This window comes from Fusarium keratoplasticum, chromosome 8 (assembly GCF_025433545.1).
Source record: "Fusarium keratoplasticum isolate Fu6.1 chromosome 8, whole genome shotgun sequence".
Classification (NCBI taxonomy): Eukaryota; Fungi; Ascomycota; class Sordariomycetes; order Hypocreales; family Nectriaceae; genus Fusarium; species Fusarium keratoplasticum.
In genome coordinates, this window is record NC_070536.1 from 3,269,386 (window position 1) to 3,283,568 (window position 14,183).

General features: G+C 52.3%; 6 protein-coding genes across 6 annotated transcripts; 2 read left to right on the top strand and 4 right to left on the bottom strand.

Moving 5' to 3' along the window:
* Positions 1-1,405: 1,405 nt before the first annotated feature.
* On the bottom strand, positions 1,406-3,480 carry NCS57_01082500 (uncharacterized protein; the record flags this gene model as incomplete). The annotated part of the gene is made up of 7 exons (XM_053060556.1): positions 1,406-1,658; positions 1,706-1,901; positions 1,953-2,589; positions 2,641-3,098; positions 3,157-3,300; positions 3,372-3,386; positions 3,444-3,480. The coding sequence occupies 7 exons, from the start codon at positions 3,478-3,480 to the stop codon at positions 1,406-1,408; spliced, it is 1,740 nt and encodes a 579-aa protein (XP_052910950.1).
* A 460-nt stretch (positions 3,481-3,940) lies between these two features.
* NCS57_01082600 (uncharacterized protein) lies at positions 3,941-4,576 on the top strand (the record flags this gene model as incomplete). Its single annotated transcript, XM_053060557.1, has 1 exon — positions 3,941-4,576. One exon carries the CDS (start codon positions 3,941-3,943, stop codon positions 4,574-4,576), a length of 636 nt encoding a protein of 211 aa, XP_052910951.1.
* Positions 4,577-4,703: 127 nt separating this feature from the next.
* Positions 4,704-6,626, bottom strand: NCS57_01082700 (2EXR domain-containing protein; the record flags this gene model as incomplete). The annotated part of the gene is made up of 1 exon (XM_053060558.1): positions 4,704-6,626. One exon carries the CDS (start codon positions 6,624-6,626, stop codon positions 4,704-4,706), a length of 1,923 nt encoding a protein of 640 aa, XP_052910952.1.
* Positions 6,627-7,361: 735 nt separating this feature from the next.
* On the top strand, positions 7,362-8,384 carry NCS57_01082800 (NmrA domain-containing protein; the record flags this gene model as incomplete). Its single annotated transcript, XM_053060559.1, has 3 exons — positions 7,362-7,535; positions 7,590-8,004; positions 8,056-8,384. 3 exons carry the CDS (start codon positions 7,362-7,364, stop codon positions 8,382-8,384), a joined length of 918 nt encoding a protein of 305 aa, XP_052910953.1.
* A 307-nt stretch (positions 8,385-8,691) lies between these two features.
* NCS57_01082900 (uncharacterized protein) lies at positions 8,692-10,896 on the bottom strand (the record flags this gene model as incomplete). Its single annotated transcript, XM_053060560.1, has 3 exons — positions 8,692-8,803; positions 8,851-10,766; positions 10,816-10,896. 3 exons carry the CDS (start codon positions 10,894-10,896, stop codon positions 8,692-8,694), a joined length of 2,109 nt encoding a protein of 702 aa, XP_052910954.1.
* Positions 10,897-12,056: 1,160 nt separating this feature from the next.
* Positions 12,057-13,233, bottom strand: NCS57_01083000 (uncharacterized protein; the record flags this gene model as incomplete). The annotated part of the gene is made up of 7 exons (XM_053060561.1): positions 12,057-12,117; positions 12,166-12,288; positions 12,338-12,390; positions 12,445-12,502; positions 12,555-12,966; positions 13,019-13,070; positions 13,132-13,233. The coding sequence occupies 7 exons, from the start codon at positions 13,231-13,233 to the stop codon at positions 12,057-12,059; spliced, it is 861 nt and encodes a 286-aa protein (XP_052910955.1).
* Between the last annotated feature and the right edge of the window lie 950 nt (positions 13,234-14,183).

The following is a 14,183-nucleotide window of genomic DNA, read 5'->3' on the forward strand; positions in this document are numbered from 1 at the left end:
CGCCGCGATAAACGAAGACGTGAAAGAGTCGATCTCTTTCAATTTGTTGGTGATGGATTAGACTGATGCTCTGGCCCACTGTTCATTCACACACACACACACCCCAAGCTACCGCTGGCCCGAGGATGCCGCGAAATGGATTGTGACTTGACAAAGAGAGCACGTTTGTCCTCTTCCGTAGACCACGAGGCGTCCTCTCGAGACAATGGTACCGAGCGAAGGCTTGGCCTTTGCTTGCTTGTTGCTCAGCCCTAGCCCATCCAACGTGGACGGAACCTGTTGGGAGCGATGCCGGGGGCTTGTGAGGCGTTTTTGGGGGCACATGGTCAGGCCCGAATCCAATCCAATCGACCTTGTTGACTAGCACGAGGACAATATCTTGCACCCGAGACGATCTCAATGTGCCAAACGAGATGGGCCTTGGAGGCCTAGATCTTTTATTTTTTTTCCTCTGTCAATGCGCCTTCCAAATGAGGGCCAAGCACCGGTCGGCGAACTGGTAGACCGCAGCGCTGATCAACAGAATGCTGTCGTCATGGTCTCGTCGTTGCTCGCCGACCCGATCTCTATCGAGCGTGCCAAGTCGCTAGATCACTCTTTGGCGCAAAACTCTGATGGCGGCTTTGACCCTGTGCCTTGTGCCTGTCTCTGATAGAAGGAAGCTTTGGCTGATGTGAGCGAGGCGTTTAAAACGGTCCAAGCTGCACCCTATGGCTTCGGGTAAGCACGCGGCCTGTGCTACATTTGCCTTCTGTCTCTTCTCAATGGTGAATCAATGGGCTTGTTTCTCTCTTGTTTCGTCACAATGGCGAGATGTTTCGACCGTCAGACCTCTTTTTTTCCCCGCTAAACCTAGATGCCGTTCGCCTTGACCACCTCTTCTCAGCTCGAACCGAACCTCGGTGTGTTCACGAGAGGTTCTGACAAGTTGACGAGTCCCTTTGTGAGCTGTCAGGAGATTGCGTTGTGGGGGATGATCGGCATTGAGAGCCGGGGTCGGGTCCCTCCCAGCCCGCGTCAGGCACACAAGGGTCTACTGCGGTTTGAAATGACGCAGCATGGCAGGTGAGAAGTAGGGCCGAGATGTAGGCAAGAGATCCCCAATGCAGCAAGGTTGGGTTCTTTTTTAACAGTCATCACAACCGGGTTCACATATGCCGAAAGGTGTCGGCCCGCTCTTGAACGACAGGCACTACGTGGGCCTCTTGTTTTTGACAAGTCTAGAATGGGGAAATGGAAATGCCATTTCTGGCCTGTCCGATGTTACCAAGAGCCCAAAGGGACTCGTCTTCCCGCTAGCCTAGACTGAATAGTAATCCACTGCCCGTCTGTCTGCCGGCCGGACGGCACATGGTTGTCTCAACCCGCCTCTTCTTCAGCAGTTTGACTCAATCAACTGTCAAACTCACTGAAACATGTTGGACAGCTTCTTCACCGGCCAGGCACGTGCATCTCGAAACTTCTCCACGACGCCCCGTAGGGCTCGACGCTCGTAGTGGTCCGTGAAGAAGTCACCGTACAGCTCCATGCCGAACGCCGCGTGGACGAGCGCCGGTGGGCACGCCGGATGGCACAGACTGATGCCGCACAGGTCCAGGATCATCTGGCGCACCTCGTTCTCAATCTCCCTCCATCGTGCGCGTGAGGTCGAGTGGCCTCTTTGTGACGTCAGCTCCTATTCTATACAAAATGCCGAATAACTCACCCGAGGAACGGGTTCTCGGCCATGAGAACCATCTTGGCAATTATACACAGCTGCATGCTCGTGACCTCGAGTGCGGAAGCGTACCAGATTGTCGGAAATATCTCCCCGTTGGACCTGTCAGCTGGACGCACGAAATAAGGCTGGTACTCTTGCAGCGCCTCTTCCTCAAGCACCTCGCCCTGTTTCTGAAGCCGCACTAAACTATCTGTCAGCTAAGCTCTTTTCAAGGTGAATATCGTCGACTCACGCCATTCTTGCTCGGATCCGTCAGCCCAACGCCACTTGGCCACTTGGGCCGTGTGTAGTACGATCTTGTTCGCTCTGGACGCCCCTCGACCATATGCTGGGTCTAGAATCATCTTTGGTGGGTGTCGTTTGGTGAATGAGTGATACAGTTCCTGGCGTACAGCCATCCAGTACGCGGCCTGAATTAACGACCGTCGTCCGAAGAGTGTCTGTGATGGCGGGCTTCTAAGGACCGCGTCGATGATTGCCAGAAAGTTTACCTGCTCTTTCGAGCGCGGACCCTCGTTCTCGTCAACTTGGCTATCGCTCCGTGCCTCTTCCTCTTCGTCGTCAATTTCCTCTAGCTGGCGCAGGATCACCGCCGTCGCTAGGATGCATTCGAGACGATCGTCGTCTTGGATGGCGTGAAAGTCTCGCAGTGCCGGTATGCACTTGAGCGTGTACTCGACCGCATCATGAGTTGTTAGCTTTGGAAGAAGTTGCCCTTGATACAAAATGCCCCGTGCTGTCCTGTATTTCGGTAACCGAGTCAAATGCCGAGCTGCGAGTGCAAATATCGCGTGGAGCAAGAAAGGGTGTTGGCGTGCTCGGATCGGCACCACCAACTGAAAATGCCGTCTCTCATCACAGAGGTCGAACTAGTGCCGTTTAGAAAAGTCTTCCATGTAATTTCAATGCTAGAAGCGCACCCAGTGTGACAGCTCTTCCACAAAGTAGCGTAATAGGCACGCTTCTTGGGGATCCTTGAGCGGGAATGTGGTTGATTCTCCCGGCGCATGAAATGGCTGAGAGTGTGGTGAAATCGCATTAATGTCATTTCTGTTCTGAGACTGACCATAGGAAGGCGAAGGGTGGTCGGGGTTTGAGAGATATCCGCTTGAAACGCTGGTCAAGTCGGGGGGTGAGCGTCCGGTTCCAGGCTGCCAAGAGGGTGGTGTTTGGTAGCTAGGGGAGCCACCAGCTTGGTGTTGTGAATCGATAGAGCGGTTAGAATGAGACATGGGGAAAGAATGGCTGCTTTTCAGAGAAGGTAGCTCATTGAATCCCGGTTCTCTCGGCCCAGAGGTCGTTTCCATCACATCCGTCCCTGCTGTTGAGGCTGACCCGGGATGGCCATCGAGTTGATCCCCTCGTGAGTTGACGCAGACTGTGATAGTCAGAGTCGATTTCTTAGTGAGTGGCATCAACAAATTATGTAAACTCACACTCTTTAATCTCCCCGCTCACCCAAGTCTGGTTCGTGTTGAACGGTGCCATCGACGCATTCCGGAAAACCGTCTTTTTGGCAGGACGGGCGCAAGGGAGATTCTTTGCTTGACACCGATTACATCTTGGCTTTGCTTCGTCACCTAAGTTTGATATGCTCGGTCAGTCTCAAAGAAACAAACGTGAAGACCAAGGTCCAAATGGTGATACGTACACTTGACATGCTTCTCTGCGAGGTCCGTCAGCGCAAGCCATCCATAGCTTCACGTCCACCAGGCCACCTCACCTTTACACTGGAGACATGGTCTTTTAGCTACTGGCATGGTGTCCTAGGACTCCCCAAGATGTCGGAAACGCAAGAGTAGGTAATCGAGGGTTTGTCACTGGCTCCCCCCGCCACAGATATTATCCACCTCTCACGGTTCATCGGGCATGCGTTGCTTTTGCCATCACGTGAGGGGTTTCGCTGTTCTCTCCGAGGTCTCGCAGCTACCCTGTACCTTGCCAAGATCTCGCCAGTTTTCCTTGACACGCTGCATTTGAACCTGTGTTGATCTTGAATCAAGGATTATCTCTTGCGAATAATTACGTTCGGGTGTTCTTAATGCAGAAATTACCTAGCATGCAAGCACTGTGTCACAAAAATTTGTTTCACCCTAGCGCATCGCATTTAGCGTCCAGATTCATCAAGATGTCAGCCTCATGCTTCACCACTTGCATACTGCAGCTCGATCGAACCATTTCTACATTTCCCCAGCCTGAGAACCTTGCAAAAACGGAGCCATGTCAAGGCAAACGAGATCCACCGCGAAAAGGCTAACTCGGATTCGCGCAACCACTCCCGCGACGCGTGTGCCCGATCAGGAAAGCCGCCTCTTTGACGACGTGAACGCGTGGGAGAGTTGGCTTGATGAGAATCACAACATCAACTCTGGGCTATGGCTTAGACTGGCCAAGAAGGATTCTGGCGTTTCTTCTGTTACCTACGATGAGGCACTCGACGTCGCCTTATGCTTCGGATGGATCGATGGCCAGAGAAAGGCCCTTGACGCGCAGCACTTTATTCAGCGATTCACACCGCGTCGCAAGGGGAGTCTCTGGTCGAAGCGCAACGTCAACAAGGTTGCGCCTCTCATAGAATCAGGAAAGATGCGACCTTCGGGTCAAGCCGAGATCGACGCGGCTCAAGCCGACGGGAGATGGGAACGGGCGTACTCTTCATCCAGCAACGCTGAGGTGCCCAAGGACTTCCAGGCGGCTCTTGACGACGACAAGGCAGCTGGCGAGTTCTTCAAGACCATCAATCGATCCCAAAGGTACTCTTTCCTGCAACGCCTGGAGACGGCCAAGCGCCCTGAAACGAGACAGAAGAGGATCGAGCAGTATGTCACGTTGCTGGCAAGTGGAAAGTGTCTATAGGTCTATCGCTGGGTCTGAGGTTTCCAGGTGCATTAAAAGGCCGTGATTAAATAGAATCTGTCTAGAGAACAAGCCATGATTAGGTAGTTTTGGTCATGTCTGGCAATGTACGTAATTGAAATGCGTGTCAATAGTCGTCCTCGTCGTAGCCCCCTTCGCCCTCTCCGTCCGACTCATCTGCCATGCCGAACATGAAGGGGTTCCTCTCCCTATCATCTTCATCGTCATCCTCTTCGTCCTCGCTATCCAAACCAGCAGTCCGGCTGCTTCTGTCGTCTTCATCTTCTGAATTCTCTTCGTCGATGGGGTTCTCCTGTCGGTGCAGACGTAGTCGCTCGGCTAGAGACATGCGTGCTGGCGGCGCGTCTTCCTCGTCCTCGTCCTCATCCTCTGACTCGTCTTCGCTTTCCTCATTCTCCTCATCCTCGCCGTCACTCGATGCGTCGCTTTCGTCGGCATTTTCAACTGGTTCTTGCTTGGGGGCGCCTCCATCCTCCTCGTCTTCGTCATCTTCGTCATCATCGTCATCAGATACCACAGCACGAGCCGAACGCTGGCCCCTTCCTTGGGATTGCACAGGCTCCTCATCCTCATCGTCTTCGGATTCGTCGATGCGATCAGTTCTCGCTCGCTTAGCTGGCTGCACATCGTCATCTGACTCGTCATCAGAATCCGACACCACCCGTCGCTTGCGTCCTCTGGGTACCGGCGCAGTTTCGGGTTCTTCAGGGTCAGGTTCTGGGCTGGAGAAGTGTGCTCCTGAGCCGTCATCCGATGCTGCGTCCAGATCGACACGAGAAGGTCCAGGAGATCCTTCGTCTAAGGAAATTCCTTCTTCGTCCGAATCTTCATAGGTTTCCACAATCTCGTTGTCATCGATGCCGTCGCTTTCATACTCATCCAGGTCGGTCCCGGATTCATCACCGCCGTCTTCGTCTTCCGACTGTTCGTCCGAACCCTCACTGTCGCTGTCATCGGGGTTGAGACCAAGGGTTTGCAGCATCTCAAACCGTCGTAGGCCACGCTCAAATTCAAAGACAACCATGGGCCATGCCTTGACGCCTTTTCGAAGCAAGAGGCCGTCCAAGGGCTCGGGCAGGTTGTCCAAATCTTCATCTCGTTGCATCTGGAACTTGGCGAAATCGGCATGGTTGCGCAGATCAGGCCAGCAGTACAACCACTGTAGGTTCTCTCCAAAGCCGGCCTCTCGCTCAAAAGTTTGAGTGTGGTAGCGATTGATGAGGTCGGAAGTGCACCAAGCCATTCTGGATTTCCGACAATTTGCAAACGATAGGCACACAAAGAATGACTCTAGCTGGTCGAATTTGACCAAAAAGTTGGAGACGGCTGTTCCATCTATCTGTTCAAGGGAACTCCAACCACCGAGGGCGAGATTTTTGATTTCACTGCCAAACTCTGGGAGGTGGAAGACGTGATTGCCTTCTGGGCTGCGAAGGCCGTTTATCAAGACGACATCGGAATCCCGGTTGAAACGGACAACTGCATCTCCTGCTCCGGCATCCATGCTGAGAGAATGGGGAAAGGCGTTGGTGGCCATGGCGCGTGATTCGTGGTGGACTGCAAGGACGGTTCGGAGGGTCCTGGTTTGATCGTCAAGCGCGATGCCATCGCGCACAGTCCAGACGAATGCGCTGGCCGCATCTGGATGCCTAGCGGTTCCATACGAGATGCTGAAGTCGAGAACACGGTGTCGCGCGCGTAGCTCTGGACAGAACAGTTCCCAGATGCGTTGGCGCAGTTCGATTGGTAGGCGACAGAATTGCGGGAAATGGGCTTTTGTCGAGCTCGGAACGCCTCGATCTAGCTCGTCTTCGTCAGAGGACTCCTCGCTGGACTCGTCCTCACTGCCCTCGGCGGCCATTGTGTCGAGTAGGCCACCGCCATCCGAGTCATCGGAGCTGCCATCATCAGAGTTGTCATCAGAGTTGTCATCATCAGAGTCATTTTCGCTCAACTCCTGGTCGCTCGGTCTCTCATCGCCGTCGACATGATCATCCGAGCTTTCATCGTCGATGGGAGATTTGGCCATTTTGTTGAGTGCGCTGCGAGGTACCTGGGGCGCGTCAAGCCACGCGTGGAAAAGTTGCGATGCTGAGGTTCGCAGCTGGGGTGTGGTCACGTGAGCGAGCTTCAAAATTCACGTGATTTTGCGAGATGAATGCAGGGAGGGGATGGCGGCCTCATCAGGCATTCAATTTCGTCGCATCGTTTCTTCATCTTCGTCCATCGCCTCCCCAACTTTCGCATCATGCACATTCCAAAACCCATACGATCCATACGTAAACATGGCATTTCGGCATTTCGTCTTCCCCCGAAGACCCATTGTTTGAGGAGGCCCTGACTAATCGGTTAGCGATCCAACCCTGCATGCTCGCTCATCGACTCAGGCTTTGTCATGCATCCACCGCCCGAATAGCTTCGCGCTACCCCCCCCCGTCGGCCGCCTCTGATTCGACCCATCCCGTTAAGGCTGAATCTTGCCCGGCCTTGGCATTCCCCGACGCGCCGAAGTACAGTGAGTTGAAGGTGGCAGACGCAGTCAAGGTTCAGATTGGTAAGGCCCTGTAATCAGGCCTGTAGGCATACGGCGCGCTACGCACCAACCGAGGGCGCCGGTGCAATCATCACCACCGTGTCATGGAGCCTGATGGAGGTATAAAAAAAAGGATCGCTGGCTCCTTGAGTAGCCGTTTTATCTAGCATCATCAAATACCAGCTTCAGCATCTTCAATCGCATCTATTCCACATCCTTTCAACCGCAATCATGTCCAAGATTCTCACTGTTTTTGGCGCCACTGGCAACCAGGGTGGTTCTGTTGTTCGAGCCATCCTCAACGACCCCGCTCTCTCCAAGGAGTTCAAGATTCGTGGCATCACCCGTGATGTTTCCAAGCCAGCTGCAAAGGACCTCGCCTCCAAGGGTGTTGAGGTTGTCTCTGTGAGTGATCAATTGCATTTTATTCAATTTACATAATTCTAACTCATCGTTCAGGCCGACATGAACACTCTGGAGCAAGCTGCCCCCGCCGTCGAGGGCGCCCACACTGTTTTCCTCGTGACAAACTACTGGGAGACTGAGAAGGGCAACGGAGAAGTTGCCCAGGGCAAGGTTGTCGCCGATGCTTGCAAGGCTGCCGGTGTTAAGCACCTCATCTTTTCATCTCTTCTCGACACAAACAAGATTAGCGGAGGTCGCCTCACCCACATCAAGCATTTCGAGGGCAAGGCCGAGATTGAGGAGTACATTCGACAGATTAACGTCCCCGCCACTTTCGTCCTCCCTGGATTCTTCATGTCAAACCTGTTTACTATGATCCGCAAGAATGAAGAGGGTGGCTACGCCTGGTCTCTCCCGGTCTCGGGCGACAAGGCTCAGGTGCCTCTGTTCAATGCTGGTGACGACAATGGTGAGTTGAACATGGCACGAAGAGTAAAGAATCCCATTTAACAATCCACAGGCAAGTTTGTCAAGGCTGCTATCAAGCACTTCCCTGACACCCTCAACAAGCGAATCTACGCTGCTACCGACTACTACACTCCCTCTCGCATCATCTCCGAGTTCTCCGAGGTTATTGGCAAGCCCGCTACCTTTAACCAGATTCCTTCAGATGCCTTCAAGTCCTTCCTCTCCCCTCACGTCGCCCAGGAGATGCTGGAGAACATGCTGCTGCTGGAGGACCCCGGCTACTACAACAAGGCGGACCTCAAGGAGAGCGCTGACCTGTTGGACGACAAGCCCACCACGTGGAAGGAGTTTGTCCAGAAGTACAAGGCCAAGTGGGAATGAATATGGAGTTAACATAAAGAAGTTAACTTTCATCTAATGAATTAAATAAATGTTACTATACGACTACATTGTGTGCTAGCTGCCACCAACTATAGTATGGAGCCTTGAAGGATTCTTAGCCTCAGTTGCAAAGCAATCTGGATGAGAAGACTGTCGATCAAGAGACTCTTGTCGGCATAACACGATCCTTTTGATGTAAATACAACAGTAGCGACATAATCAATTACTGCTCTATCAAGATAGCTAGGGAATATTCTGCTGTAAACTTCAAAACAAGGCTCCTTTATATGTACACATCAAACACACTCTATGTCCAGGCTGTTGTTTCCCCATTAACAGGAAAATCGGCCCAGTTGTATTCAAAGACAGACCAAACTTGCTTCCTTTTTTCTTCTGTGAGTGTCCATTGTAAGTCGTACCTTTAAATCATTAGTTAGGGCGCTCGAGGTGCTAAGGTCTAACATACCAATACTGAGCAATGCTATGGGGATTCGTAGCCATCGCACGCCAGAAAACGAGGCGGGGGGTGAGACGAAAGTTGTGCAGCTCTGGGTTGAAATCAGGTGCAATGTGTCCAATGTCGCTGTCCTCTGTCGGATACTCGTCTATTCGAGGGTCGACGAGATCGATAAGAGCCGCTGCTATACGTCCCTCATCATAACTCATCTTTCTTTTGTCGCAGGAGTAGTTTTCGAGATCGGGACCCGTTACCACAACATTTCCTAGACCGTCATGCCATCGATAGGCGTATTGAAAGTATTTGCCGTCGACTAGAGGTGTGCCATACAGGGCCATGAGACCAAGTGCGCTGGCATAGCCCTCCGAGATCGATGTCGTCGTCAAGTCGTTAAGATTACAAAAGTTGTGCACTCCCCCAGCAAAGAGGGTTGCTTTCATTCGTGCCAAGTAATGGATAAAGTGCCCGTACTCATGTCCCATAGTCGCTGGGATCTCGGACTGGCTATCAGGAATACTGATATAAACCGGATCTGCTGTGGCATCCGAAAAGAAGGCACCGGAAGAAGGCGCTGGATACCAAATTTGGACTTGTGTCAGTTCACCGTCTCTGTTGGCGATCTCTTCCTTGACATAGGAGGAGAGGTATTCGTAGGCGTCAGCTACCCAAAGGGCCCGATTGTACTCGGTGTCCTCAAAGTTGACTGTGACTTCGATGGTTTCTCCTGCTAGGAAAGTCCACTGTTGTTTTGCCAGACTCTTGCGGATCTCGCTCTGTACAAAGTCCTCAGTTTCATCTCGGCGGGTTCCGATGGTGTAATGCTCGCCCTGGAGGATCACATAGAGAGTATTGGCAACGATCTTGTGGTTTTTTCCGATGCTAAAGGTAAAGGTCGCTTCACCGTTGACATCTGTAAAGGCTATGGAAGACCAAGGTCCGACTCTGTATCCTTCGGGTTGCTCGAAGAGATCCGCATATGCTATGATTACCAGGTGGCGCAGTGGCATTGTCCGGCCCCATCGGTCTGTGAAAGTGAATTTGGCCTTGACGTAGGCGGGTACAATGTCGTCTCGGGCATTGAGAGATTTCTTGTCATGCTTTGAGTCACATGAACAGGAGAAGGATGGAGAGTCCTCCGCGTACACAGTAACTGTGTGATATACCGTCTCGGTGATAGGCTCGCATTTAGAGGGTGGGAATGACTGCGACTGATGGATCGACTCTTGGACAGGGACGGAAGGCTTCTCGGGCATAGAGGTATGGTCGGCTCCTGGGCTGGTACTAATTACAGGGTTTGGAGGCACCGTCGACGGGACAACTACTGGAGATGGAGTAGTTGAAGGTATGGAGGGAGTCGTCTCGTTCTTTTCTTTCGGCTCCATGTGGTCGACTGGGACATAAACTCCCGGTGTAGGCTTTTTTTCAGCTACCGTAACGTTGTCGATGCCCATCGGGACGATGGCCTTTCTTTCCTCCACGATCTCGTTGTTGATGTGATAAGCGTGTTCCGAGATATTGCGTCCTGACCACCACTCTTGTTCCCGGTTGTAGAAGAGGATGGCTCCGCCCGTCTCAACTGAATACCGACCATCACTTCCATCGTCGACGTTGACCAGAATGAGCAAGTCTTCCCAGCCGGTTGTGGAGATGCTGAATCGAAAGGTCTGTTCAAACTCTGGGTTTGCGCTCGTGGCTTGGACAACTTCGGTGTAAACCGATGTGCGATTGTAGCTGGTCTCATTTGCTGGAGAATATGGAGACGTATAGAGGTCTAACGTAAACGAATCCGCCTTTGATGCTACACGATGGAAGGTGACGGGAACGCGGACGTCGAGGACCCTCTCGTGCTGATTGAGGAATTCGGGAATGGCGAGGATCTGGCTGGCGATGATAGCGGCTCGCCAACCAACATTTGGCGCAGTTGCCTGGACAGGAAATATCCATGCTAGCCATGCCACAAATGCCACGAGATACATCATCCGGGTGGTTGACAGCGTAGGGCGGATATCTGGCAAGGACTGTCTGGGTGGGATTGACAGGGGAGAAGTCGCACATTTTAAACTTGACAGGCTATTGTAAGCTTAAACTTATGTTTTTTTTCAGCAACATGCAGCTGACGTGTCGACGCCGCATGGGGAATACTATCGACAGCCTAGCTGAGAGACGGAGTGAAGCCATCTCAAGCCGCTCATCCCTGGGCCACCACCATTGGCCAAGCAGGGCGCCTCCGAGCCCAGGGTCGAGCACATTGATGGAAAAAGCCGCTGCCTACAGGAATATCTAGCACAGAAAGGGACATGTTTTAAGGGACTTGTGTGCATTTTGGGTCACAAGCCTCCGCCTTTTGTCGAGGCGCAATCCATCCCGCGGTGCTGGTGCCAAATAGGGCTGGTCTAGACCTGAGCTAGGGCGCCATGAAAACGGCGGAGTGAGGTGAATTCAGCCCTGCAGCACCAAGCCGGTGAGCACCAAGCCCCTCAATGGCTGCTTTGGAAGGAGCCGGCATTTCAGCGCAGCTGGATCGAGAGCCAAGCCGGCAAATGAGATGCGCGGGGAATGACGCTGGGCACATGGGTTTTCTCGGCAGCAGTAAATCCCGAAGCCTCTTGTGGGAGGCTATGGGCCTAGGAGATCCTTGGGACGTAATAAGAACCTCAGATTCAGGATAAAGGATTCTATGTCGCTGTGTCTGAGACTTGGATCAAGCCTCATCTTACTGCGCATGTCAGTTTTTTTTTTTTTTTTAAAGGAGTCTGAAGCCCGCCCTGACCGAATCTCTCTGCGGAACCCCATGAGATACTAGGCCTGGAAGAGTTCATGTGGTGTTGGGCTCCCGGTTGTAAGAGACTTGCCTTGTTCTCACGTCCGCGGTGCTAACCTATCTGCGAAAAAACCATCTCTAAGCCTCCACCAGGGCGTCTACGTCTTCTTGAAAGATTTAGGTCATGCCAAATATGTAAATATGGCATGCAAGGTGGTTTGGATAGACCCCGTTTTTTTCGGGGGATTGAGACTGACTGATTTGCCATGTTAGATCTGATCTGAGCTGGGGACCAGAGGGGCAGAGGCATGTCGGGCTTCACAGTTCGTCCACACGATGTGGTAAAGCAAAGCATCATAGACAGCTTTGTAAGAGTAGTGGCAGGTATAATATGCATAGAATATTGACGGAATAAAGCTAGCAAGTGTCCCTTCAGTGTCTTGACACTTGATGCCTACCTCAGTCCTCCAGCCAGCAAAATCTCCTGTCCCGTCATATATCCCGTCTTTGCCATCCTTGTTTCGTGTCAGCAGTGGAGTTTAGGGGTTGGCTGGAATTCTTACATTGTAACGACGTTTGCGACCTCTTCTGGCACTCCTAGACGGTGTACGGGGATACTAGCTGCGATGGCCAACCCTGGATCCTCCTCTCTCAGCGCCTCAAGATCAGCGTTTTTCTCCCATGTCCTGCACCTCAAGTCAGTAAAATTCTGTTTGTTGATGAGAGAATCCGTACTGTGACTTGGGAGTTGGTATCATGCCCGTGGATCCAATCAAGGCGGGAAGAACCTGTAGTTGGAGGCTTAGCAGACTGCCAGGGTTGAGGAGAGTGAGTTATCTTACGATGTTGACGGTCACTCCCTCTGGAGCAAGTACCGTGGCGAGATTCAAGCCCATCGAGCTGTATTGATGTTTAGCATGCTGCAATATAACTTCTGAAAAAAAAAGCTCACCTGAGAGCTCCCTTGGTAGCTGCATAGTGGCATCCATTGATACCACCTCCTCGACTAGCAATGCTTCCAACAAGGATAACGCGACCCCAGCCTTGGGAGCGCATACCTGGGAGACAAGCCTTGGTGACCACAAACTGGCTCCGAGCGTTTACCTCCATGACTTCGTCCCAGTTATCCTCCTCGATATTCTGGATATCGCGGATACGTTTTCCGACGCCAGCATTGGCAACAAGGATGGACACCGCAGAATGTCTTCCAGCCACTTCACCATGGTTCAACACATTGGGAACTAGCGCTCTCGTAGCATCACGGTTAGACAGGTCTGCAGCAACACAGAAGAATCGCTGCTCTGGAAACGAAGCCTGAAGTTCAGAGGCCAGAGTCTGGGCCTTCTCCTGCATGTCGGGGGTGGCTTGTCAGCCCGGGTCTCGAACCAGGGATATCGGTCGAGCCGAGACACTTACTTGACTCGAAGAATAGTGCAAAGCTACGTCGCAGCCCTCGGCAGCCAGGGCCCTAGCACATGCGGAGCCAATACCTCCAATGTGTGGATGTTAGCTGGGGAAGGGCTACACACACATGACTGCATGGAGAGGGAGGGGTAATACCTTGCGCCCGTTACGAGGGCTAGACGACCCTGAACTCGATTATTGACAGGCTGGATGTGATATGTCGTCATGGTGAACAGCTGTGAGATGTTGGGATGTGGAAGCGGAGATGTACTACCGAGATGAGAGCCGGATAAGAAGAAGCAGATGATGTACGAGGACAGAGTCAAAGCAACGACAGAGTGCGGGGTATTCTCGTCCGAAACGCCGATCCGCCGAAGCTATCCCCGGATTCCCCGCTAATAGCAAGGATCTCGAGAGTTTACTGAGACGACATGTTGCACAGCCACGATGAGAATGGACCATCTAGACAGATTCGGGTCATGGCACATGGGCTTCGAGATGTTGGATCGGGTGTAGTAGTGTGTTTTCTCGTTGTCTCTCGTTCATCTTGGACATGTCTTCCGAGTTTCGGCTATGTTGATTCAACTTGATCTTTCTGATGGCCAGTGAAGGTATATTTGAGATACCCCTCAATGAAACAGCTATCTGCCTAGCATACCAAGAGAGTTTGACCGATGATACCTGTTTGTGGAGTAGAGAGTCCGGGGAAATTAAGCTTAATTCTAGATAGCATCACGAACTAACGACATCCAAGCATGCCTGTAGCGACCGGACGATGACAATCATAGCCTCGCAAATGGGCCAGATCTAGGTCGTTGCAGTCACGCATCCCTGTACTCGCGTCCGAACATTCCCGATCTCACAGCCTTGACAATATCAAGATGCCGAGATGTCTGCGTAGGGTCTACGTGCCCTCGAAGAGAGCGAGCCAGTCAAGAGGTTGGTTTCGGCGAGACAATACGCAAAAGAACCGGGATCTAGGCGGTTAGGTAACGAAATCCAATGCCAAGAGTCTGACGATGGTGCAGTCTGGGGTCCAAAGTGTCCACTATATTCCTGCCATGCGACGGTAGCATGCGTGGATTAAAAATCCCTCGTCGGAATAGAGGAGACAGGGTCGTATTTTGGGTCCCTTTTCCGTATGTGCCAGCCTTTGTGATCGAACGTTTCCGGCCCA